The sequence below is a fragment of the Mandrillus leucophaeus genome, unplaced genomic scaffold (genome assembly GCF_000951045.1).
Source record: "Mandrillus leucophaeus isolate KB7577 unplaced genomic scaffold, Mleu.le_1.0 Scaffold153, whole genome shotgun sequence".
Taxonomy (NCBI): domain Eukaryota; kingdom Metazoa; phylum Chordata; class Mammalia; order Primates; family Cercopithecidae; genus Mandrillus; species Mandrillus leucophaeus.
In genome coordinates this window covers 1,974,183-1,999,761 of record NW_012101510.1, presented here as the reverse complement: position 1 = coordinate 1,999,761, position 25,579 = coordinate 1,974,183, and the positions used below count along the sequence as shown (strand labels likewise).

The 25,579-nt window shown below is 59.2% G+C and overlaps 1 protein-coding gene across 1 annotated transcript in view; it reads right to left on the bottom strand.

The window, feature by feature from the left end:
• Positions 1-4,702: 4,702 nt before the first annotated feature.
• The window catches only part of RAI1 (retinoic acid induced 1), a 22,133-nt gene continuing 1,256 nt past the window's right edge, over positions 4,703-25,579 (bottom strand). The window contains 4 exon segments of the mRNA XM_011975265.1: positions 4,703-5,135; positions 5,138-5,215; positions 5,218-5,366; positions 10,239-15,819. Coding sequence (XP_011830655.1) covers positions 5,033-5,135; positions 5,138-5,215; positions 5,218-5,366; positions 10,239-15,803 — 5,895 coding nt within the window. The 5' untranslated portion in view covers positions 15,804-15,819 and the 3' untranslated portion in view covers positions 4,703-5,032.

Sequence of the window (25,579 nt, the reverse complement as noted above, 5' to 3'; positions counted from 1 at the left end):
TCGGCTCACTGCAACCTCCGCCTCCCGGGTTCAAGCGATTCTCCTGCCTCAGCCTCCCGAGTAGCTGGGATTACAGGCATGCGCCACCGCACCCAGGTAATTTTTGTTTTTTCAGTAGAGACGGAGTTTCACCATGTTGGCCAGGCTGGTCTCAAACTCCTGACCTCAGGTGATCCACCCCGCTTGGCCTCCCAAAGTGCTGGGATTACAGGCGTGAGCCACCGCGCCCGGCCTTGCTCCTTGTTTCTTCCCCACTCTCAGGCAAGCTCCCAGAGGGCACCAGCTCTGTCTTCTTCCCTGGATGTATGCCCGGCCCCTGGAAGAGCTCACTGACTTCCAGTGAGCACGTCATGAACCCCTGTGGATGGACTGGTAGTGGTGTTGCAAGCCTGGATTTGAGCATCTGCTACTTATCTGAGCCTGTCTCCACATCTGTAAAATGGGCATTATGCCACCTACTGTATGCCTATCATGGAGATGGAAGGAGGGGAGTGTACGGAAACCACTCTGGCGGGAGCAGTGGCTCATACCTGTAATCTCAGCACTTTGGGAGGATGAGGTGAGTGAATCGCTTGAGCCCAGGACTTCAAGACTAGCCTGGGCAACATGGCAAAACCTCATCTCTATCAAAAATACAAACATTAGCCAGCATGGTGGTGCATGCCTGTAGTCCCAGCTACTGGAGAGGCTGGGGCGGGAGGATCACTTGAGCCTGGGAGGCGGAGGTTGCAGTAAGCTATGACTGTACCACTGCACTCCAGCCTGGGCAACACAGCCAGACCCTGTCTCCGATGAAATAAAACAAAACAAATAAAATAAAATTTAAAAATAAACCACCCTGCACAGGTGTGGCATGCAGTGGGTGCAGGAGGCGGGGCAGAGAAGACAACCGAGCATGGCCAGTGCTTATGCCCACCTAGGCCCGGGATGTGTTGCTATCTCAGCGAGTCCCCACTCCCCTGCCTGCTGCCACCTAGGGAGAAGCTGGCTTTTCCCCCAGGGACCCCCCAGCCCCTAGTCCCCTTCTGGGCTCCCCTCCCCGCAAGCCTCACCAGCCACTGTTCTGAACCCCAGACCCAAAAGTAGCTGAAGGCTGGTGCTGTCTTCAACACAATCTTCCTTTCACACTGGAGCTGGCTCTGTGCAATGGCATCGTGACAGGGTGGTGGCCAGAAGGCAGGGCGGGGACAGCTCTGCAGCCCTGAGGGCAGGGCTGGGTGGTAGCAGGCCTCTCTTAGGCGGTCTCCCCTTGTCTCCAGAAGCTGGGAGTGCCTTGGACCTGGAAACTGCCATTCAGGGCCAGCAGCTGCAGATGTGCCACGGCTGTTCCCCTTCCCTTGGCTCAGGCAAGCCAGATGCGGTTCTGGGGCTGGACCAGATTTTCCAAAGACACTGGGCTAAAACCCCAGGCCTGCCCCCGCACGCCTGGGTACTGCAGGCGCTCCCACCAAGGGAAGTTGAGGGTAGGAGGTTGCCACTTCCAAACTGGCTCCCTCAGCACTGCCCCAGCACCACCCCACATGGGGCACGGAGCAGGAGTGACTGGGCAAGGCCAATCCTCAATGATCTGGCTCCTGACCTGGTGTCTGCACCTGGGGAACCTGGGTGCTCACTGACAGGTTGGCCCCAGGGCCTGAGTGGGGAAAGGTTCAGACAGGACACTGGGGTGTAGCAGCCTCTGCCTGCTCTTCAGAGTCACTGCTTGTCTCCAAAGTGGGTTCCTTAACAAGGATTGGAAAGTGGCAAGATGAGTAGGCCAGGGCAGCGTGGTGCAGGGCAGAGGCTGGCAGCCAATGGGCAGCCCTGGTGCCCTGCAGTCCCAATGCCTGATGCAGAGGCCTGGGGCTCCTCCCTGGCCAGACATCGGATCAGCCTGACCAGCCCGCTCCCTCAGTGCCCTCTCACTCCCACCCCACCCCCCGCCGCCTGGCTGGCAGAGAGAGTCGCCCTGGGGGCCCTCCCTGTACCCCAAGCGCCCGTCCTCCCCACCTTCACTCTCGAGCTTACTTGTTCCCCCTCGCCTTCTCTGGCAGCTGTTCCTCAGTTTCCCAGGGGTCCACCCTCCTCCTCAGCCAGCTGTTCCATGGTGAACACAACCCCGCTATCTTGTCCCTTCCAGAGCTCTGATGAGCCCCCGCCTGCTGATGATGGGCGACACTCGGTCCTGAGCCCAGATACCCACACTTTGTATGTCCACAGCGGCCTCTGCTGCAGTGTGGCCAAAGGGAACTGCCGTGTGTGTAGATGGCCTGGCAGAGCAGCCCTGTCCCCTCCTCGCACCCGGGTCCTTTGTGGTGTGGCTCTGCAGCTCACCCCATGGAGAGGTGGCCTGCACTTCTCTGTGCTGGACTTGGGATCTGCTTTGGCTAACAGAACGTGGTGAAGTCCAGGACCTAGGCTGTGAGAGGCCCTGTGACCTCCACTCTCTCAGAGCCCTGCTGCCGCCATGAGGACGCACCCAGGCCAGCCTGCTGGAGGATGAGACCGCATGGAGCAAAGGCAAGCTGGTCCAGCTGGGGCCCCCCTAGATCATCCTGCTCCCAGCAGAGTCTGTAGCCAACCCATGCCCTTTTGAGGAATAATGAAGGGCTGGCGCTGGAGAAATGAAGCTGGGCCTGGAAGGGCCAGTAGCTCTGCAGCAGCAGCTAATAACTCTATTTGCACGTCCGTACCCTACTTCTCCCCTTCACGGGGAAGCTGGGCATCAGGCTTGCCACCTCCCTCTCCCTCATCATCAAGTCCCATGGATTCTGTGCCAACGCAGTCTCTGAGGTGTATGTCTCCATTTACAGCATTCCCAGTCCCTTTCCTGCCTCAATCTTCATGGCGCTACAGGGATCCCTGTTATATGAGGAATCCTTCTAGGATTTTACCTGAAACAAAAGTTCTCTTGCTCAAAGCCTAGTATACAAGTCCCACCACTAAACAGTTTCTGCCCAGCTCCCCCGATTTTTTGAGGCCTGGCTTAAATGTCACCTCCTCCTGGAAGTCTTCCTAGATTTCTTCCTGGTTCAGACAGGATGAACCTCTCCCACAGTGCATGCTCTACTTCCTGTCTGGTCTCCCTAACTGTGGCCAAGAACCACAGTTTTGCTGTCTGTCCCACTCAAGGGTAAGCCCCTTGGGGGACTGGGCAGCGCTGGGGTAGGAGAAAGAACATAGACATGGAACAAGAAAGCCAGGGCATTAAGTCCTGGGACTGTCCACGCCATGCTGTGTGCTGTGGGTGAGGCAGCCAATCCGTGAAGATGGCTGGAAACAACATGGGCCTGTCGCAGGGCTGGGAGTGGAGCTGGCGCTAAGTTAATCACTGTGGAAGGAGGAATGCGACTCATGGCAGCTATTAAGAGGAGTGCGGCCACATGCCTGGGCAAGTGGCAGGGTCCATGTTAAACTCTGGCTCACACTGCTCAGAGTGGGAGGGTGGAGCCAGTGAGAATCCTCCCCGACCCAGCTCCAGCAAGCCCCCTCCCCACTGGGTGTGGGCAGCTCAGCCCCTGCCAAGGAACTGTCAGCACTCGAAGTCCTCTGTGTCCTCCCTGGGGCAGCTCCACTGGGCTGACACTGGCTGGGGACCCAGCAGGCAGGTGGGGTACAGGCTGTGGTCCCCTCTGTCCAGGCAAAGCCAGCAGGGCATCAGGTGAGGAGGGGAGGCAGTAGGTGGGGCTGCTGGGAGAGTGATGGGAGTCTGGGGGACCTGGGCTCTGTCTGCTGGGAGGTGGGTTATGACTTCACCTCTTTCGAGGCCCGAGTTGGGAGGGATTGAGGGTACAGGGGAGAGGTCACAGAGGCTGGACCCAAAACAGGACTGAGGCAGCACTGTGTGGGTAGTGTTCATTATTTCACTCTCCTCCCAGCAGCTCTGCAGGGAAGAGGCTATTATCATCTCCATCATACAGGTGGGGAAACCGCGTGCAGAGATACTGACCAACTTGCTCAAGACCACACATTAAAAACACTGCTAGGGGCCGGGCGCAGTGGCTCACGCCTGTAATCCCAGCACTTTCAGAGGATAAGGCAGGCAGATCATGAGGTCAAGAGATCGAGACCATCCTGTCCAACACGGTGAAACCCCGTCTCTACTAAAAATACAAAAATTAGCTGAGCGTGGTGGCGCACACCTGTACTCCCAGCTACTTGGGAGGCTGAGCCAGGAGAATCGCTTGAACCCAGGAGACAGAGGTTGCAGTGAGCCAAGACCGCACCACTGCACTCCAGCCTGGAGACAGAGTGAGACTCCGTCTCAAAAATAAATAAATAAATAAATAAAAATAAACACACTACTAGGAGCCAGCATGGCTGCGCACATCTGTGGTCTCAGCTGCTCGGGAGGCTGAGGTGGGAGGATGATTGAGCCCAGGGGGTTAAGGCTGCAGTGAGCCATGATGGCACCCCTGCACTCTAGCTTGGGTGACACAGCAAGACCCTGTCTCAAACAAAAACGAAAACCCCCACTATCACTAGGGTTTGAATCCAGGCCAAAGTTGGCCCCAAATCTCCCAAAACATTGTTATCACCAATGACGAATATTGTACCATAAGCAACTGCTTTCTTTGGATGAAATAAGGAATGTCTCTGAGCCTCAGTTTCCCCACCTGGTCGATAAAGGTAAGGGCTCTTGGGTAGCTCCAGTCCATGCAGTGTCACTCTGTGTGCCCAGTGATAGTAGGGGCTTAATAAATGCTTATGGAACAAATGAATGCATGAGTGAGAGGAGGGACTTGGGGGGAGGATGAGGGGAGCCTGGGCCTACCTCCAGACCCCGTTACCCTGCTTCAGAGCTTCCACAATTGCTCCTTGTGGCCAACAGGAGATCATGGGTCTCAGTCTCTGTTTTGAATCTCATCACCCCCAACTCATTTGGTTTTTGCTGTCATAGTAGTGCCTTTCCCCTTGTCTCTGCTCAGTGAACTCCTACTCATCCTTCAAAGGCCCAACCCCCAATGCCCCTTTCTCTCTGAGGCCTGAGATCCTCCCCGCCCCTTGGCAATGACGGCTCCACAGACAGCATTCCACATTGTAATTTACGCCTCTATCTTCGCTCACTGCTCTGGGCACCCCTCAAGCAGGTGACTGGGGAATGCCTCATTTCCATGTCCCTGGCATTGCCCAGCAGAGGTCTATGCGGACAGAAAGATAAAGAATTGCTGGGGCAAGAGAGGAGGGAAACTGAAGAGTGAGATGGGGCCTGGGTTTGGGGAGCTGTGCCCAGGGTCCCCCTGGACTGTTTGGATGGGCTCCAATGCCCTCCTGTTCCCGGGCGGGCTCGTACCTGCATCGCTGGCACACGGGTAGTGGTAGGTGTGGATGCATCCTTTGTGGCAGCACCCAATGGTGGCCCCGGCTTCTTGGCAGCTGGAACACGTCTGATGAAGAGAAAGGAAAGGCAGGTGAGTCTCCAGTTGGAGCCCAGCCCTCAAGCTTTACATGCTGGTAGGCTGAGTGCAGTGGCTCATGCCTGTAATCCCAGTACTCTGGGAGGTCAAGGTGGGAGAATCGCCTGAGTCTAGGAGTTTGAGACCAGCCTGGGCAACATGGTGAAACTCTTGTCTCTGCAAAAAATAGTGAGGGGTGGTGGTGTGCGCCTGTAGTCCCAGCTACTCAGGAGGATTAGGTGGGAGGATTGCTGGAGCCTGGGAGGTCGAGGCTGCAGTGAGCTGAGATTACACCACTGCCTGTACTCCAGCCTGGGCACCAGAGTGAGACCCTGTCTCAAAAAAAAAAAAAAAAAAAAGCCTTACAGGCTGGCCGGCCAGCTGTGGTCCCCGCCTCCCTTCTCCAAAATGGTGCCTGAAAATCTCCCAGAAGGAGGTTCAGCACTGGGGTGCACATGCCCACAAGCGTGGGTCATTTAGCACCACCTGGACTGGTACATTGGGTAGGAAGACCCCCTTGGGCCAGTGATGCCAGTTACCACCATGGCTGTGGCTACCAGTCAGCATCTGCTGCATGCTTTCTGCGTGCTGGGTGTGGTGTGTGTCCTTGTCCGCTGGCTCACTCTTTTTTTTTTTTTGAGACAGTTTTGCTCTGTCGCCCAGGCTGGAGTGCAAGAGCATGGTCTCGGCTCACTGCAACCTCCGCCTCCTGTGTTTAAGTGATTCTCCTGCCTCAGCCTCCCGAGTAGCTGGGATTACAGGCACAAGCCACCACACCCAGCTAATTTTTGTATTTTTAGTAAAGACGGGGTTTCACCGTGTTGGCCAGGCTGGTCTCAAACTCCCGACCTCAGGTGATCTGCCTGCCTAGGCCTCCCAAAGTGCTGGGATTACAGGTGTGGCCACCGCGCCCGGCCTACTGGCTCTAACGGCCCTCTGTGGGCCCCTTTCATTAATCTCACTTTACAGATGATGGTGAAACTGAGGCTTCCCATTCCAGGCAACAGTGAAGGCATCAGCATGGTTTTCTACCCTTTCTGGCAGCAGGAGCACTGAAGCTAGGCTGGGACTGTTTTACCTAGGATGAGACCTGCACCCTCCAGGGGACCGGCTCTCAGACCTGTGAGAGGAGGCGGTGACGTGGTAATCCCTTGAGATGCTGACTTCATGTAAATCTGATGCCGTCCTCCTCTAAGTCTCAAAACTGTCCTCTGCTGAGCTTGGGGCCTGCCCCACACCTGGACCAGCTGCTTGGAGTGGACATGGCCGGGACAGGACAGTCACGCCAAAAAGGCCCTTGGAAGAGTGAAGCAAACCTGAGGCTGGGGAGGGAGAAGTCACCAGGTGCCAGAGGCACAGTGCCACCGTGCTGGGGGCAGGGGGTGAGGTAGCGAAGGCAGCAGAAGGGCGGCGGCCTGTGCCCAGGTGCAAAGCCAGTGAAACAAATGACAATAGCTTCCTATGTGCCAGGCATGGCTGGAAGTCTCATGCCCACAGCAACCTTGTGATGGGATTACTGTTCTTTTACCCAGGTTACCAATGACAGCAGAGGCTGAGTAACCTGCTGGAGGGCTCCAGGCTGGTCTCTGACCCCCACAGCTGGCTCCAGGCTGGAGCAGGGGCCCACAGGACCCCCACATGCTCAGGGTGGGCGCTCCATCCCACCCACAGCAGCTGAGAAATGTCAGAACGCTCCCCTCCCCGCTGCCCACACTGGGAGTGGGCTCTGGGGTTTGTTCTAGAATTTCAGGTTTTCAGTTCAGGGTTGAGGCCTTCTTCCTGCCTGGTCTGGGATGGCCTCCTGAGGATCTGGGGTCCAGCATCCCCAATTGCTAACCCAAAAGGGATGATGACACACAAGCCGGCCGCTGTCCGTGAGTGGCCCTCAGTGTCTGGATGTTTAAGGTTTATGGGGGTCCTCTGGCTGAAGGCTTCTCTCCACTTACTGCATGAAGGCCCCAACCACCCTCAGGCAGGCATTTGAATGGCATTTTAGATGTGAAGAAACTGAGATGCAGAGAGAGTGAGGCCTCAGGCCCTTCTGACCCCAGCTACCCAAGAGGAGGGCAGGGGCTGCAGCATGTAAACCCTGCCACAGGTGGGGCCTCTGCAGACACCGCCCAGCCCCCGAACGATGCCTGGAGCCTGCTATGGGTTCCTCTCACCCCAAGCATTCCATGGCCAGGCCCCATCTGGATAGGAGGTAGGGGTCTGCGATGGTTTTGGGGGAGGGGCAGGCAGGGCTCAGAGACAGCAGGTGGGGGCAGCTCTCAGAAAGGGCCGTCGAGGGAGAAGGCTACGGAGCCCTCCACGAGGGCTGGCTCAGAGGTTCTGCCCTCCAGAGCACAAAAGTGAGGTCAAGGGACCAAGGGGTGTGGCAGTGCTGGGGCCGGGGATGCAGCTGCACCCCAAATGCCTTCCACATGCCAGACAGGTCCCACGTGATCCACAGAACCCCACAATCCTGCTAACAGGGTTTGACATTGTGAGGTTCTCAAGAGGATGCGTGACTCGCCTGGAGCTATGGAACTAGCCCTCAGCAGAGCTGAGATTTGAATCGGGATCCAAGGAGCGTGGTGCCCCCAAGCCACTGAGGCAGGAAGGGGTGGTGAGCCAAAAGTGACCCTGGGAAGCCCCCGACCCTGCCCATTCTTCCAGGATGTCCCATCTCTCTGGCAGGGTGTTCCTGGTTCCGACCTTCCCGGGGCGGCCCCAATCATGCAGGCTGTCAGGCCATTTTTGGAGCATGGCGCAATGGACAGGCATGGGCTGGGCTGGCGAGTTCCAGCCCCCGTGTGGCACAGGGAAGCTAGCGCCTCTCCAACACACACTGTCTCCTCAGGCCAGCAGGACCTTGTGTGTGCATGGGTGGTAAGACACCCACGGGCCGGGGACAGGATGGGGCGGTCGGTGCTCAGGGCTGACCCCTCCTCCCTTCGGCCGGCCAGCGCTGCCTGCAGGGAACATGGAGACGACCTGATCCCAGCCTGGTGGGACGTGAGTGTCAGGGAGCATGGAGGCAGCTCGTGGTGAGGATGCTTGACCGAGGACGCCGTGGGGACAAGGCTTTCAGGAATGGGGCTGTGAAGGAGGGAAGGTGGCAGCCAGCTGGGGCTGGTGATCTGAGGGTCATTTTTTGACGATGGGAGAGACTTGAACCTGTTTCAAGGCGCTGGGAAGGAGCCAGTAATATGAGAGAGAGAGAGAGAGAGAGAGAGAGAGAGAGAGAGACAGAGAGAGAGAGACAAAACATCACTGTAACTGGGAAGGGGAGAGGGAAGAGGCCCAAGGCCACCATCTGCTGGACAAGCAAGGCCCGTGGCACCAGGAAGCTGCAGGTGTCCTGTCGGGGCGAGCCTTCCTCTGAGGCAGAGGGTGGAGTGAGATGGGCAGGGCGTCTGGGTGTGGAGAAGGTCTCTAGCCATCCCCATGGGCAGTGGGAAGCAGGTGCTCAAGACACACTAGGAGGCGTGGGCGGCTAACACAGTGGTCCCCCACCGGGACCTTGGTTTGGCCAGGCAACGCTATAGCAACTGCTAGGAGCAGGGGTTGCTCAGAGGGGCTGCAGGGGTGTACTGCGAGGAGCAGCTGGGCAGCACCGCAATGGGGGAGGAGGCTGGGCAGGGGAGGGGTGAAGCCACCCGCTGGGGCCACTCTGCCAGGTCACTGAATCACTCAGATGCAGGCAGTGTTTGTCCCGAGCCTCTGGCTCCCCTGTGACCTCAGCTGCACATAGCCGGCTGAAGGAAGGAGTGGAGGGGACGGGACTCAGGGCAAGGGCCACTCAGAGAAGGCTGCAGGCGTCCCCACTGAGAGCCACCACACAGCGCCGGGAGCCGGGAGCGCCACTCCATGGAAGTCTGGATGAGGCAGTGGAGTCGGGGCTGAATGTGGGGCAGGAGCGTGGCCCCGGGGGAGAGGTGGATCCCACCGCCCCCACTGGCCCCTCCCTCAGAAGGGCACAGAGGTACCGTATGGTGCTGGGGAAGTGGGGACACCACTAAGAACGTCAGCCCGCTGTCACCAGAGCTACCAGGCCCCTCTGCACCTACTGTCACAGGGCTGCTGCGCTCGGTGGGCTCGGAGGTGCCCTCCTTTAATCCTCCCGACCCTCCTCCATGGGCACCCTCACACCCACGTTAGGGGCGAGGGGGACGGAGGCACAGAGAGGGCAGGTCACAGCCCCAAAGGTGCATGGCGGCGCGGCCCCAGAGTTCCCTCTCTCACGTTGGCGCTCAGTGACTATGGCTTCCAAAGCTGGTCTCAGAGCCAGTGGCGAGAGGGTCCGGGTCTGCCCCGCCCTGCCTGTTGTGACTGTGTGACCCCGTGGACTGTCCTGCAGAGGGAGGAACCCTGTGACTGGGTCCATGCACCAAGCCTGTGTCACCGGGGAGGGTCTTCCCCTGAGCCCCTAGCTCCATCCCAGAGGCAATGGAGACAGGAACAGAGGGTGGGCAACTTGCTCTTGCACCGCCCAGGGCTGTCCTGACGTTCAATCTTGGGAGTCCTCCTGTTCTCTGGGCCTCGGCATCTCCGGTGACAGCATGGGGAGGGGCCCGGTGGACTCTGGGTGGGGCTGGAGCCTGAAGATGCCAGGTGAGTGGGAGAGTGGCGGTGGCTGGGCATAGGGGCCACAGGGGGAAGTCTCCTGGGACAGGGTAGGCGAGTGTGACCTGCCTTAGCCAGACGGGTGCCTCCACTTCCCCCACACACCCCGGAGAGGCTGAGGACTCTGTAGCTCATCCCAAGACTGCAGACACATTTGGCCCACACTGTAGTACTAGAGAGACAAGGGGCTCCCCCGACTGCCTGCCTGTCCTTTGGAACCCCACACTCCCCACCCTGGCTGGGCTGGCCTCTTACCATGTCCACGGCCACCTTCATGGCCTCCTGCAGCCCAAAGAGCTTCCCAGCCACCAGGTAGACGCCGCCGGTCCACACGGCACAGGCCTCGTGCACCCAGTGCTCCTGCGCCTCCCCGCCGGGCTCTGCCGGGGCCTCCTTGCTGCACTCGTGTTTGCGGCCCTTGTCGGCTGGGGCTGCCTCCTCGCCCCCATCCTCCCGGCCATCACAGCAGTAGCAGCTCTGCAGCCTCCGGGACAGGCCCCGGGCACTGGTGCGCAGTGGGCCCTGCTTGGCCGGGTCGGCTGGGCCGTCAGGCCTGGGGGGCTTCCCGGCAGCAGTGGTAGCTGCGCACTCGGGACCTTTGAGTGTTCTCTCAAGTGGCAGCGAGGCCTCCTCACAGGTGCCTTCTGGCCGCACCTTCTCCTTGAGTTTTGGCTTCTTTTTGGGGAGGCAGTGTTCAGGGTAGTAGGGCCCACAGAGGTCCCCAAGGTCCTTGAAATTGGCCGGGTTTTGGCAGAGGCAGCAAACAAGGCAAGAGGTACTCAGGGCCTTGGAAACCACAGGCCCCAAGTGCATCGTGGAGGAGAGGGGCAGGGAGGGCCGTGGCTGCAGGATGGAGCCTCCAGGGAGCGTGGCCAGGGAGGCCCCGGCTGCATCCAAGGAGAAGGAGGATGAGGAGGAGGAAGAGGAGGCAGAAGAGGAAGGCTTCCTGTGGGGCTTGGGCGCATCTCCAGGGGAGTTGACAACAGTGCATATGGTGGTGAAGGCGTCTCGCTTCTCCACCCGCACGAAGGGTGAGAAGGCGGGGGTCCGGCTGTCTGACCTCAGCCGCTTGCAAGAGGAAATGTACTTGAGGCGGATTTCAGGCTCTGCGGGATCCAGGGGCAGCACCTGCTGCTGTCGTCGTCGCTTGGCACGCCCCTTACAGGGTGAAGACGTGGTGTTCTTGGCCCGGCCCCGAGTGAGGCGCTTCCGCTTGGAATAGCTGCTGTAGTTGGTGTGGCCTGGCTGTTTCTGTGCCCTTGTCTGGGGCTGGCAGGGCCGGCCCTCAGGGGGCTGGGAGGCCAGGCCCAGCTCCTCCATCTTTGGCTTCTTGCCTCCTCCACCAGAGTTGTCCTCGCTGGCCCCTTGTGTGCCACTGGCCCTGTCTCGGGGAGTCAGGAGCAGAGTCGGGCCAAGATAGGGTCGCTTCTCCAGTGGGCCTTTGGAGAGTCCAAGGGCCCCTGCCCGGCCTTTTCGGCTCCTCTTCTTAGGTGCCAGGGCAGTCCCCCCGGGCTGCAGGGCCTCTGGGGATGTGAAGGCCTCAGTTTTGAAACAGTCAGTCGAAGACAGTTTCTTACTGTTCATGAGTTTGCCTTTTAAGGATCTGTTGGTTGGATTTCTGCATAACAGATCGGCCCCAGAAGAAGCTGGGAGCTTCTGCCCGGTGCCCACATTTACCAGGCCTTCTTCCACCCCCACTGGGCTGCCCCCAGCACCCTTGAGCCCACGGTCTTTCTCGGGAAGGGATGGGCTCAGAGGATTACCAGGAGAGGCCCCTGGCGCTTTACAGACGAACTTCTTGAGGCTGGGCGAGGTGATCTTCTGCACAATGGCTTCCAGCTTCAGGCCCCGGCCCTTCCGGGGTGGCAGCACCTTGGTCTTCATGGCCCCCTGGAAGGCCGCCCGAGAGGCGAGCTTGAGGCAGGCGTCGGGGGTCTCCGGGGGTGGGGGCTTTGTGGCGGGCTCACCATTGCCCTTGGTGGGCTTGGCTTTCTTGGGAGAAGACATCCTCTTGAAGAGGGTGGGGGAACCCTCAGGCCTCTCCTCCTTCCCATCTCCCCCATTGCCACTGGCATTGCTGCTGCTGCTGCTGCGGCTCCGCAAGACCAGGTTCCGCTTCTTGGTGGGGACCGGCGCCATGAAGGCTGACTTCCTTTTGAGTGCATGGAGGGGCCGGTCAGAGAGCTTGCTGCCTGCACCAGGTTTGGGGACCCTTGCCCGCTGGCTCACCCTGCCCTCCTTCTGGGGGCTGCCGGAGACCTTGAATGTGGTGGGCAAGTGGCTGTTGTCAAGGAGCTTCTTGGTGGCACGGCAGTTGGGGAGCCGGCCCTCAGAGGGCCTCCGCCGCTTGGAGTGGAAGATCTCCTGGGTTTTGGTGCGCGACCGAAGGATCATGGAGCGCTGGTCCTTGCCAGGCGTGCTGGGCGAGTCCGTCTCCTTGGTCTTGGAGCCCATTGGGCTGCTGTCGGAGGCCACAGGCAGGGCGGCCGGGTTGCTGGGACTGGAGGCAGCCTTGGGTGAGGGCTTCCCCACCCGCTTGCCCGACTTAAAGGCAGCTCGCTGCTTGCCCCCCAGTTTGTCTGGGGGTGCAGGGGTGGTGGTCAGGCCTGGAGGCCCGGGTGTGCGGGGCTCACTCAGGGCCGTGAGAGAACGGGTACACATCCTGGGGAGCCCTTCTGAGGCCCCCCGGCCTGGGGCTCCGGCCCCTTCCATCTGTCCCTGTGGGGGCCCTGTGCAGGATTCAGGGAGCAAGAGGTCTTTGGGCAGCGCTGGTGCCCTGCATGGGGAGTCCTCAGCCTCGGGGAGCCCCCGGTGCACCCGACGGCTCCGTAAGCTTTTGCCCCGTGGCACAGGCTCTTTCTTTGCAATGGGTGCCTCAGGCACAGCAGGCTTGTTGGGCTTCTGGACCAGAGAGGCGTCCGAGGTGGTGGAATCCCCTGGAGCTCGCTCCCCGTCAGGCCCCTCTTCACCTGGCTTCATGTGGGACAGAGAGGACTCAAACCAGCTCTGGACCTTTGACTCAGTGCCCACGGTGGGGCCCAGCAGGATGACGGACTCCCCTGAGAGATGGCACGGAGAGCCCCAGCCGGCCTTGGAGTCCAGCACCTCCTCCACCTCCTCCTTGGTGCAGATGAGTGGGGCCTTGGGTGACAGCGGGTCCTGCATGCCGGGCCTCTGCTCGGGGCTGCCCAGGAGCTCACACAGGGAGGAGTACTCCTCCTCAGCTTCCAGGTCCTCCTTCCTGCTGGTGGGCGGCAGCAGTGGGAGGTCCCCGAAGTCGGCGGTGGAACAGCAGTGCCGGCTGTCCTCCAGCCACCGGTCAGCCTTGGCCACCTCGGGGCACTGCAGCAGCCCACCTGCCTCCTCCTTCACCCCACCTGCCTCCTCCTGCTTGAAGTCCCCAGGCAACGAGGCCACCTTCTCCCCAGGGGGGTCCTCCTCCTGGAAGCCCAGGCAGGCTGAAGCCTCATGGGTCTCCCCTTTGCTGACGCCATCTGAGGCCTTCCCACCTTGCTCCAGGCCCTTGGTGAGCTCGCCAGGGTGCAATCCCCACCTGGGACAAGCATCCCCCAGGTTTTCCTCTGGCCAGGCAAAGGGGTTGGCACTGTCCGCTGAGCTGGCAGCGGTCGTGTCCGGGAAACAGTCAAAAGCTGCTGTGGTAGGGTCTGGAGCAGGAGCCCCAAGGGTGGGCTTGGTGCCAAAGGAGAGAGGACCAGTTGTCTTTTTGGGGTCAGGGGTAGCGAAGGCCACAGAAGGGTCTTCAAACAGCCCTGGGCTGAAGTCCTTGGCATTGCCGCCCTTGTCCAGCTGCAAGGAGTCAGGCAGGGCTTCTGGCTCCCCAGGCCGGGGCCACGCACCCTTGGCCACAGAGTCCAGGCAGGCGCTGTGGTTCTCCAGTGAGAAGGGTGGCTTGCTGCTGTCCTTGGCCAGGCTGGGTGCTTCAGCCCAAGCTTTGTCGGCCTTCTCACCGATGGCTTCCTGCAGCCCCAGGATCTCGGAGGCCAGGTCCTCCTGTGCCAGGGCGCTGAGCAGCAGCCGCGGACAGTCCCGCTCACCCGCCACGAACTTCGAGAAGCTGTCGAGTGGGAGACTGCTGTGCAGGCTCTGGAAGGAATCGTCAGATTTGGTGGACATGTCATCAGGAGAGGTCACGGAACAGGTGGACACAGATTCGGGCTTGGCCTTCGAGTTGCTGTTGACCCTGGCAGGGCTGCCACGGGCCTGGTTGCAGTAGAGAAAGCTGCGCTCCAGTGGGTCCTCAGAGCCGCTCAGGTAGTCGGCCTCCTGTGGCTCTGCATGCGTGGACTGTGGCGTGCTGCTCAGCGGCTCTGACAGTGGTGTGCCTGCGGGCTCGGCCGAGTAGCCACTGCCTTCGGGGCTGCAGTGCTGGCTTTTGTGCTGCTCCGGGGTCCTGGACACGAGATTCTTGACACTTTTCTTTTGCGGCACGGCAGCCTTGGAGAGTAGCAGCTGCTGGACGGTGTTGGAGATGTTCTCCACCTGCGAGGTCAGCGCCGTGAGGCTCTGCAGGCTGAGATCTGACAGCAGGTTCTCGGGGAGCTTGTCCTTCTGAAGGGGCTTGCAGTTGCCAGCCTGGGTGTCTGCGGAGCTGGTGGCATCCGTTGGGGAGGGATTGAGCAGGGGCATGAAGTGGCTGTGGTCAGTGATCCCCGCAGGGAAGGCCCCGGTGCTGAGCGGCTGCTGGCTGTAGGGAAAGTTCTCCAGGTTTGGCATCAGTGGCGACGGCGTGGAGCTGTAGGAAGGCGAGCGGCCCACGGAGCGGGCGGGTGAGTGGCTGGAGCTGGGGCTGAAGGTCTGGTAGTACTGCTCCGGGGTCCGGACAGCTGCGTCCGGCTGGCAGTAGCCCTGGCCTTGCTGCCCGTAGTGCTGATACTTGGCAAGGTTTTGGTAATGGAGGGTTTCCTGGGCATGGTGCCGGCTCTGAAGGGCTTGCTGCTGCTGCTGTTGCTGCTGCTGCTGCTGCTGGTGGTCATAGCTGAGGCGGCTCGACTGATAGGCATGAAGATTCTGGACCCGCTGCCCCGGGGCCAGGCTGGAGCTGGCGGTCAGTGACCTGTCATGGGGCTGGGCAGTCGGCGCTGTGCAACTCTTATAGGAGTGGGCACCCTGCCCACCGCCCTGGACAGAGGAGGAGTAGGTGGAGGAGGTAGGGAAGGACTGGGAATGCTGAGGAAAGTGGGTACTCTGGGGGAAGGGCAGAGAGGAGGCAATGTCGTTCTGCAGTTTCTGCCTTTGGAGCTTGGGGTATGCCAGGGGCTGCTGGGGCGGCGGTGGCTGCTGGACGTGCAGGGAGTGAGTCCGAAAGGGTACCTGGGCGCCCTGCTCTGCATACTGCCTGCTGGAGGGCACTGCTGTCTTTTTCATCAAGTTCTCATCATACTTGGTCACCCCCGCTGGTAGGGGCTGCGGCTGTGGGGGTGGTGGCTGTGGGGCACCCCAAGCCTGCAGGCTCTCCTCACCAGCATAGCGGCCCGGGTAGGGGCTGCTGTCCTGGACGCCATAGCCAGGGAAAGCTGGCCTCCCCTGCAGGGCCTGCTGCGTGGGCAGGGCCTTGCTGCCTCGGTGGTACTTGTCGGCGGCCACTGCGGCCGCTGTGCCAGAGGGCGTGCCAGCGCCACCCTCATAGCTCGGGTAAGGCTGCGGGTTATAATATTCCTTGGCGAGCAGCCGCTGCCGGTCGCAGCTTAGCCCGGCCTGACTCGGCTGCCTGTAATTCTCCAGGCGTGATGTTTCCTGCGAGGTCTGCTGGTAGTTCTGTTGTTTGCCATGGAAACCACACCTTTCTCGAAAAGACTGCATGACTCGGGCTGGTTATCTGTGAAAAGAAAAAGGGAGGGAGGGAGGGAGGACGGGCAGGGAGGAGGCAGAGGATGAGCGATTCAGATGGGCCACTTCCTTTTGCCTCAGAAAGCACCCTCCCACCCACCTCCCCACCCTGCCTGCTCCCCCACGCAGCTCTTAATATTCCCCCCTTCGCCTGAGCCTCCCTACCAGCTGTGCGCATATTGACAACTTCTGTGTCAGGGAGGTGTGCTCTGTAATTCCCGCTCCCACATTGCCTGCAGCTGAGCCTTGCCAAGGACAGCCACCGACACGGGAGGCAAAACTGGCTGCCCAGCGCCAGGTCACTGGGGAGCTACCCGCACCCCCACCACCAGCTCCTCCCCACTGTCCCCCACCCACCACTCCCAGCCCTTCCTGACAGCTCAAAAGCATTTAGCAGAGCAATTCCCGCTCCCTCGTCCCCTGGGGTCTGCTGGATCCTGTAATCTAGTCCCTTCATGGCCGTGTTCAAGCATGACCCAGCCATGCTGGGCACTGAGGAGGGTCTGCTCCTGTCCCAGGGAGGCCGCTTGAGCACACACACACGCGTGCACACAGGCATATGTATGCTCACACACACACGCACACGCATGCACACACACACACCTCCTCTATCACTGCCACGCCATCTGGAATCTGTCTGTTCCTTCTAGCAGACGTCGATTAGGGGCTGCCAAGCCACTGTAGACATAAAACGTCCCCTCCTCTGACTCCCAGGAACGCAAGACGGCAGCACCTGCCTCCTGTTTTTGATATCATAGGTGCATAAACAGATTACGTGGCCCAGAGTGAGGGAGTGCATACTAATGGGGCTAGAGATGCAGGCCACGGCCACGGCCACGGAAGGGCACAGCCCAGCCCCACCCGCATGGGGCGACGCAGCCCTGTCCCTCCTGGCCAGCCCCTCCCCACCTCTGCAGGTGGGGGCTGGGGCAGGCAACGCCCAAGAGCCCGTGTGGTTATGATTTGAGGGGCTGGGGCTCAGGTGGGGGTCTAACCTGCCCCTGCCCGCAGAGCAGAATCCTGGGTCAGGGAAGGACCCGGGGTGGGAGCCTCTCAGAGCAGAGCATCTGCCGGCCCGGCATCCAGGGTAAAGGCTCTCCCAGCTGACTTGCTGGCCGGGCCACCCCAGAAGACCCCTCAAAGAGGGATGGAAGAAAGAGGAATGCCCAGGTTTTGGAGGAAGTACATGGAGGGGCTGGCCATTGGCCGAGTCCCAGATGGTTTGGGATTTACCCAGAACCACGCTGGCCCGCTGGCCTGGAGGCAGGAAGAAGGGGCTCAGCTCGGCCTGTGTGGCCCAGAAGGGGATAGGGGACTTTCCAGTGCTGGTTCCCAAATGCTCCAAAAGGAAGGGGTGGCTTGCCTCAGGCTACAAAGATTCCAGGTTGTTGAAGGGGTCAGGAAGGGACAAAGAGAGGGGAAGAGGGGAAGAGGGGCACACAGAGTCAGGTGGGGGGAAACAGGGAAGAGGCAGAAAGGTGGGGAGTGGGGGAGAACGGGAGGGGCTCCTCCATTCACCCTTCTTCCTTGGCCCACACCCCACCAAAGTGCCTTCCTCATTCAGTGTCTGTGGACGGATGCAGGGAAGGGGACAGAGGGCCTCCATCTGCCTGAGAGCAGGGCAAGCCCAGGGCAGCCAGATGGCCCCCAGAAGCCTGTCGGCCCAGTCCTGGTACCACTGCTCTCTGGAGTCAGCTTGCCCTGGCCCACGAATGCAGGAGACCCAGCCTAGTGTGGGGCCAGCCACTTTCCCATGAGGCGAGCCCCTGCCCACCAGTTCATCAAAGTCGCTTTCCCTCTGCTCCAGCTCCTCTCCCTGGATTTGTCGCAGGCATCCTTAACAAGCCGCGTGCCCGCCCTTCTGACCCACTTCAATCCTAACCCTGGTGGCTCAGATAAAACATTACAGGAGGTTCCTGCCGAGACGCGCCAACCCAGAGGAGCTGGGGACGGCACTTGGTTCTGGTCTGGCAGCTCCCTGCCAGGTGGGCAGCCTCATGCTCCTGCCCTGGCCAGACCGCCACAGGGCAGCCCAGGCAAGCGTGTGCCCAGGCCGAGGGCACAGCGCCCACTCCCTGCCCTCCCCAGGCACATGTTTATGAGCCCAGAATGTGCAAACCCAGGACCACTCTGAAGGCTGCGCCTCGTATATCTGCACAAATTACATTTCGGCTTTTATTAGTCCCAGATCACTCTCATTTCCTGCTGAGTGTCCTGTGGATATCATTAACATTTCTACGGCTTTATTTTTTATTTTTTTTTTCACATTCTCCAAAATGCATTACCAGAAACATTATTTAAAGAGAGACAGAGACAGTGAGGGGGTGCTATTACCAGTATCCCCTCCCTGCCTGTCCGTCTGCATCCCTCCCTCCCTGTTTAATCGGTCCAGCTGCTGCGTCTTTTAATTTAGCCGAGCTGTATTACAGGCAGGTTTCCCAATACACACGAGCAGCTGGATGCGGTGAAAGCATCTATCGCTAAGAAAAGACAGTTCAATTAAAACACAAGAAGCCCAGTGCTGATGGAGAACGCAGGCAAAAATGCTCGCCCCAACACCACTCTGGAATCCAAGGCAAAGGGAGGGATAGGAACAAAGGCACAGGCCACCTCTCAGTGCCAGCCGGGTCCCACCGCCAGCTCTGCTGGGAGAAAATGGGGCACTGCCTCTTTAAGGGCTGCCTCAGGCCTGCTATGGGCTCTGTTGTTATTAATTATTATGATTATGATTACTTTTCAAGAGCACTAGGACAGGACACAGAGGGGAAGAGAGGCAGGCAGCAGGGCTGGGCTGGGTTGGCCTTAGGAGAGGAGGGGGCAGAAAGAGTCCCCCTGGCAGAGCGATGGTGACCTTTGAACCTGGAGGCAGGGAAGAAGTGGCCTAGGGGGCAGATTGTGGGTTTGGCCTGTGGCTTGGGCTGGAGGGAGACGGGGTGGTAGGTGGGGACGGGGAGGGCACCCCCCACCCACTGGGCTCACTCCTCATGGTCCAGCTCAACCACACTGTCCGGAGGGTCCCCACTCACTCCAATCCATCCCTTTCTCCCCAACCTGCCTCTCCTCCCAGACACTTGGTCCAGGCCTTATCTCCAAAGTTCTTGCTGAAACTAGAAGGCAGGAGGGGCAGAGTCTAGTGCATCCTTTAAGCACCAGATACACGAACACTTCACCCTTAGAATCAGTTCCTGAAGCTTAGTCTTCTCAGCGCTGGACAGAGGAGGCAGGCCAGGCGAAGCGGGGAGCATGACTGGAGCCACACAGCACCCAGGGCACCAGGATTCCCCTTGACACAGCAATGGGTGTCTTCACTCCAAGCCATGAAAATAGTGGGGACAAAATGAAACCCCAGCTATCCTCTGGTGCAAGGCCAGCAGCTCTCAAAGGCCTTTGGCAGCATGGCACACCTAGAGCATAGCCCTTCTTTTAGGCAAAGACCTTAGCCCTTTCCCTCCAGAAATCTACAGAATCTACAGGACTGTGGGGCGGGAGCAAGGCGGCTGCAGAACACCCACTCTGTGCGGCTTTCTCAAACAACAATTTGATTAATCCCTCCTCCCACTTCACAGAAAAAACTGAGGTTCAGGACAAGTGCCCTGCTTAGGACCCCAGAGCAGAGCCCACCCACAGTGAAGCACCTATGCAGGACGCCCTCAGCAGCAGCGGCAGTGACTGGACCACAGGTGGACACCCCTGTCCTGAACCCCTGCGGGGGGCTCCCACTTTGGAGGGACAGTCTCTTGGAGCAGGATGCAAGCCAAAGCTGTTGTGGGGCAAGGGGCTGAGCTGCAGCCTGTGACGGCCTGAGCCCCAGGCCAGGGTCCTCACTTTTATTTTTATGCTGTCCTCATCTTTAAGCAGCCAGACCCACCTCGGGTGGGTCCACTAATGGGCAGTGATGGTCACCAGCCGCCCGCTGTCACCAAGGCAACTACTGTCCCCTGGGCAGCCTCAGGGAGAGGTCACTAGGCCTAAAGCCTCCTCACAGACCCCAAGCCTCCTCACAGACCCCAGGCTTGAGGGCCCAGTCAGGGAAATGGGCACAGTGTGGGCCAGAGCTGCTATGGCTCCTCAGGGAGCCCAGCTGGGAGGTGGTGGCTGGAATTTTTTCCTAAGAGAAAGGGAGAGAGGAAGTTGAGGGGAGACAGGAAGAGAGGGAAAAGGAAACGGATTGGGGGCTTCCTGATCCCCAGCAGCAGCTCTGAGGCCACTGGTTCCATCCCACCTACTTACCCAAGGTGGTTTTATGACCTGGTTTCGTAATTTGTAGCTGCAAGAAAAAAATTTAAAAACCCAACCCACTCAAGGTCTGGGAAACTGAGGATGAAGGAGCAGTGTACCAGGACTACCGGAAGCTAAGGACAGGGCAGACTGGGAACCTGAGGATGAAGGAGGAGTATACCAGGGCTCTGGAAACTGAGGACAGGGCAGAGGGGGAGTCCAGGCAGGGGTGGAGAAGGTGGAAGCCCTCAGGCCTCCCCATCTGTTGTGGGTGATGAATAATCAATACAGGAGACTTGGTGAAAATGATAAATCATTCGCCGGATTCACTGCTGTCCTATGGGCTCAATTCCATATGCTAGGGGCCTGGCTTAAAGGAAGAAGGGGGTGAGTTTCTAAGGAGCCCACGAAACAAGAGGGTTGGGTGCCCACAGGCCTCTGGGTCAGGTTAGGGTCTGCGGGTTGAGAGGCCTGCTTGGGGCAGATGGAGGACCCTCCTAGGACATCAGGAACCCCAGAGGACCAGGGACCCCTCCAGACCACTCCCTGTGGGCAACATTTGGATATGCATCCCTCCTCATTCATGGCCCCCCATGCTCAAGGAAGAATCCCACGGAATGACCAACATGCCCTCTCTATAGGGTCTGTGGGTCCCAAATATCAGGAGGCCAGATGGAGTGAGAAGCAGAAGGGCAGCCCTAGCCAGGGTCAGTTGAGGTTGGGGGAGCCCTGGTGTGGCTGGGGGCTCTGGGCCCTTCAGAGTGCATCAGAGCGGAGCGGGGAGCAGAGGTGTCTGGACTCTTCAGGTGTTTAAGGAGCCTCCCCTCACAGCCCCCAACACCGTCTCCTCCAGGGACCCAGCTGTGGAGACAGCTGAGACCTGCTAAGCCAGCTGAATGGGATCCCTGCAGGGCCTAACCACGCCCACCTGCTGGCCTGGCCCCACCTGCTGTTCATAGGCACAGCCGGGCCCTCTGCCTAGGTGCCCAGGTCCCCTAACTCTAAAGCTGTGCTCTGTTCTCCATCCCACCCCACCGAGCCTTGGTGCTGATTCCTGGGATACAGCCATGGAGAGGCCAGGAGACCTGGGCCGCAGGGCCCACAGTCCAGCGACGAGGGGCAGATGGCCAGCCGTCTCACCTCCACTGTGAGGTGTTGGGGAACAAGAGGGGATTCCGCAGCAGCTGCAGGCATTCCAAGGTCCCCCAGGGAAGGCTGCTGGGAAGAGCTCACCTATTATCAGTTCTGTACTGATCAGTCTCTCGTGGACAATAATTTTTTTTTTTTTAGATCACTTTATTCACCACTGAACAAAAAGCATCACCACCTCTCCGTGTCTCTGTCAAAATGAAGAAAAGGGAAAAGGGGGGAGGGGGTGCTGATTGCTGGGTCGCAGACAGTTAACAGGGCCAGGGTCTGGTGGCCCAGGCAGTCGTCTGGGTCCTGCTGGCGGGGGGACACAGCCCCTGTCCTTCCCCCACAAGGCCAGGCTGATGCCATCAGACACAATCAGTCCCAGGCCTAGCCAAGACCAAGGGGCTGGCCCAGACCCTGGCACAGGGGCCAGATGGGCCCCACAGAGGTGTTCCCAGCCAGCTCCGTTCTTCCCACCCCAAGCCCCAGGAGTTCCTGCCCTTGTAGGAAGCTGCATGATAAGGATGAGATAGGCCAAGTGTGGCTGCTGGGTTTTTTTTTTTTTTTTTTTGAGACAGAGTTTCGCTCTTGTTGCCTAGGTTAGAGTGCAATGGCGCAATCTCGGCTCACCACAACCTCCACCTCCCGGTTTTTTTTTTTTTTTTTTTGAGACAGAGTTTCGCTCTTGTTGCCTAGGTTAGAGTGCAATGGCGCAATCTCGGCTCACCACAACCTCCACCTCCCGGGTTCAAGCGATTCTCCTGCCTCAGCCTCCCGAGTAGCTGGGATTACGGGCATGTGCCACCACGCCCGGCTAATTTTGTATTTTTAGTACAGACAGGGTTTCTCCATGTTGGTCAGGCTGGTCTTGAGCTCCCAACCTCAGGTGATCCGCCCACCTCGGCCTCCCAAAGTGCTGGGATTACAGGCGTGAGCCACCGCGCCTGGCCTGGCTGCTGACTTTAAGGGAGGCGGGAGGCACGGGACTCTCTGGCCCCAGCCTTGTCCTCCGTACCCCACAGTCCATGACTTACTTCCCTGGGGAAGTGGAAACACAGAGGTGCTAAGCCTGTGGGTTTGTCTGACTGCTGGCTGATTGTGTGACCTTGGGCAAGCCTTTTACCTCTGGAACTACCACTCCCAGATACCTACACAACTCTCTACCCTGGCTCCAAGTCTTGGCTCCTCTGTTACCTTCTCAAGAAGCCTTCCCTGACTACTGTTTGAAACAGCACCCCTTGCACCTCCACGACTTTCCTTGTTGTAATCAAACTTGACTTGCTTTATTATTGGTCTCCTCTTTAGAACAAAAGTTCTATGAGAGCAAGGATTTCTGCCTGTTTTGTTCACAGCTATTCCCCATTGTCCAGAACAATAAATATTTATTGAATGAATAATGCACAAAATGTCACAGTAACCCTGCGAAAATATCCAGAAGGAGCAGTGGAGTGGCAGCACAGAGCACATGTGGGTGGGCCAGGCAGCGGGAGATCAGGGGTGGCCACTGCTTTGCTTCATTCATTTGACAAAGAACATCTTCCCGAGGCCTGGCAGGGAAGTGGGCAGGTGGGTATGGAGGCAAACTGGCGATCCTGCTCCCAAATAAAGTGGGGGGGGGCGGCCCGCAGCCCCTCTCAGCACCAGCAGACTGTGGCCACTTGAGAGTGGGAGGCCAGGGTGCCAAAGCTTCTGAGCTTTTCCCTTGAAAAAGACAGAAATCAGGATTTTATAAAAAAGGGATTATCTCTCATTTAAAAAAATGTTATCAACCAAGTATAAAATTTTTTCTTTCATACTTGAGAATTCAAGAGAACCTGTCTGTGGCCTAAATTTGATCACAAGCTCCTGGGGTCAAATGCTGACAGAACTGATGCAAAGGGGATCTGCATGGGCTCGATGGCACCCAGAACAGGAGGAACAGCGCTCCCTGGCCCAGGAGAAGCTCTGGGCCCAGCACAGATGAGCAGAGCAACGCAGGAGAGCAGTGCCCTGGGCTCAGGGGGGAGACAGGGCAGACCCCTGCAGGAGGGGCACTCAGCAGCCTTGGAAAGGAGGTGCAGAGAGAAGGGGGACTGCAAAGGCTGGAGGTTCCCAGAGCTTGTGAGAACCTCTGTGGCATTCCATACCAGCCACCGGGCGAGGCCCCACCCCCACTCTCCTGGGTCCCCCGCCAGGCTCCTGGGTGGCTCTCATCGCAGCGGTAATTACATAATTGATGGTACAATAAGCTGTTTCACATGTGCCTCCCTCACTAGAATGTAGCCTGAGGAGGGCAGGGACTTCCTCTGACCCTAAGCTCCAAGCTTAAAAAACGGCCCCAGAGTCGATGTCCGTTCAGTATTGCTTGGATAAATAAACAAACGAGATGGATCCGAGCGCTGGGCTCTGTGTTGGGTGCATTTAACCCTCAACCCAGACCAAAGGGATGATACCCAGAGAGAGGTTTGAGGATGAGGGGCCTGGAGGCCAGGATGCATGCAATAGCCAATCAGGAAGGAGAGACAAAGTGTGTGCTGTCTCCTCCAGAACCCCTGGTGCCTGCACTGGTTCACTTGTGGAGCACATTTCTGCTCAGCTTACAGTCTGGATGTGGGCCGAGCTGGGTGCAGGGGACACACAGGAAACAGCACATGGCCCTTGCTCTCCAGAGGCAGACACACACACAGACAACTGCCATGGTGGTGTTGAGATGTAGTGACACCCAGAAGGCTGTGAGGTGGGGAGAGAAGGGTATCAGGGAAGGCTGGAAGGAGGAGGGCTTAACTATGTGAGGGAGGATGAAGGCACCCCATGTAAGCAGCAGCCTGGGTGGGGCTGGGGGGCTGCAAAGAGCAAATGGGGGCCCCTGCAGTCACCTCCCACCTCTGCCAAATTCTCTGAGCCTTCCCCGAACTCAAGTGGCCCGGCTGCTGCAGCTGGTGTTCAGTGTCCTCTGTCCTCATGGCGCCAATCCCTGGCAATCCTGCAAAGTCACCCCATCTATGAGCTGCCTGCATCCTGGCTTCCTGCCGAGCCACCCTCCTGTGTGCCTTGAGGACCATGGGTCTGCCACCCAAACCGGATAGGGGTCTCCGACTTGCTTCTACGTGGTGCTGCCTACACCCCCGTCTCCTGGCCTGCAAGACCAGCTGTTAAGGGCAATGAGCCACTAGAAGACACTTTTTGCAAAGCACATTCTAGGTCAAATCTCCCCCTCATTTTGCCGAGGGATTAATGGAAGAAGTCCAGAGTGGGCCAGTGACTTGTGCAGGACGCCCAGCAGGGCTGAGATCCCTCCACAGCTCTGTGCCTCAGAATGCCTGTCTGTCAAACAGAAAGGGAACAAGGTCTCCCTCCTGGATACGACAGCTTCCCAGAGAAGTCGTGGAATGTGCCGCTGCCTTCCGCCTTCCCCAGCCTAGGCGGAACCGCCCCTCGCTTCCCTGCCTTTGACACCCCCTCGCTGCAGCCATCCTGACAGCCGGAGAGGCGAAGCAGGCCAGCCCCTCCCAGTCCCGGTTCCACCTGGGGGAGCGGGGAATTGGCACCCCCTCCCTCCCCCAGTCCCCAGGGGAGGAAGCCGCCTGTCAGGCCGCCACGGCGTGTCAAATCCTCTTGCTGCCTAATTGTGAGACGGCGGCGTTTAAAGAAACGCTTTTCTGGCCGCCTGCCACACCGCAAACTGCTTGGTATAATTTTATTATTAAGGAGAGAGAAAAAGAGGGAGGGGGATTGGAAGAGAGAGGGAGAGAAAAAAGGGGAGAGAGAGGAGGAAATTGCTTCGTCCAAGTCAGCTGGTGGAGTATTCTGCTCAACGTGAAAGCGGGGCCGGCTTTCCAGTTGGCAAGCTGACTTCGTTAATTGCGCATTCAGTCTCTACTTAGGGTAATTGAAACGAAGCGGGGCCGGCTCTGACAATTAGGGTCTGCGACTAGGCCATTAACCCCTTCCGCCCCCGCCTACGCCTCAGCACCTCTTCGAGGTGGAGGGGGGTCACCGGGCGCCCCCGCCAAGACCCGATCCGGGGCGGTGGCGGGAGGCCCCACGCGAGGCGTGGACTGCGGCAGCGGGTAACGGGCGCGCGCCCCAGCGCGAGCAGGGTTAACGCGGCGCCGGGTGTCCTGCAGCACGGCTGGGGCAGAGGGGAACCAGGAGCAGCGCAGGGTGTGTGGGGGTTGTTGCGGCCTCTCCGCCCCTCTGCAACAGATGTTTCAGCCGTGTAAGACAAAGGCAGAGCGCCTGCTGCTGCCGGAGAAAATCCGCAGGACTCCCTCAGGGGCAGGTAAAATTTCACCTTCTATTTGTGTTCCCCCGCCCGCCCCCGCCTTGTTTCCCGGCCTCTGCGCCAATCCGGAAAGCGCCACCAAAGACGCCGCGCCGCCGCCTCCGCAGCCCAGCCCGCTGACCCCAGCAAGGTC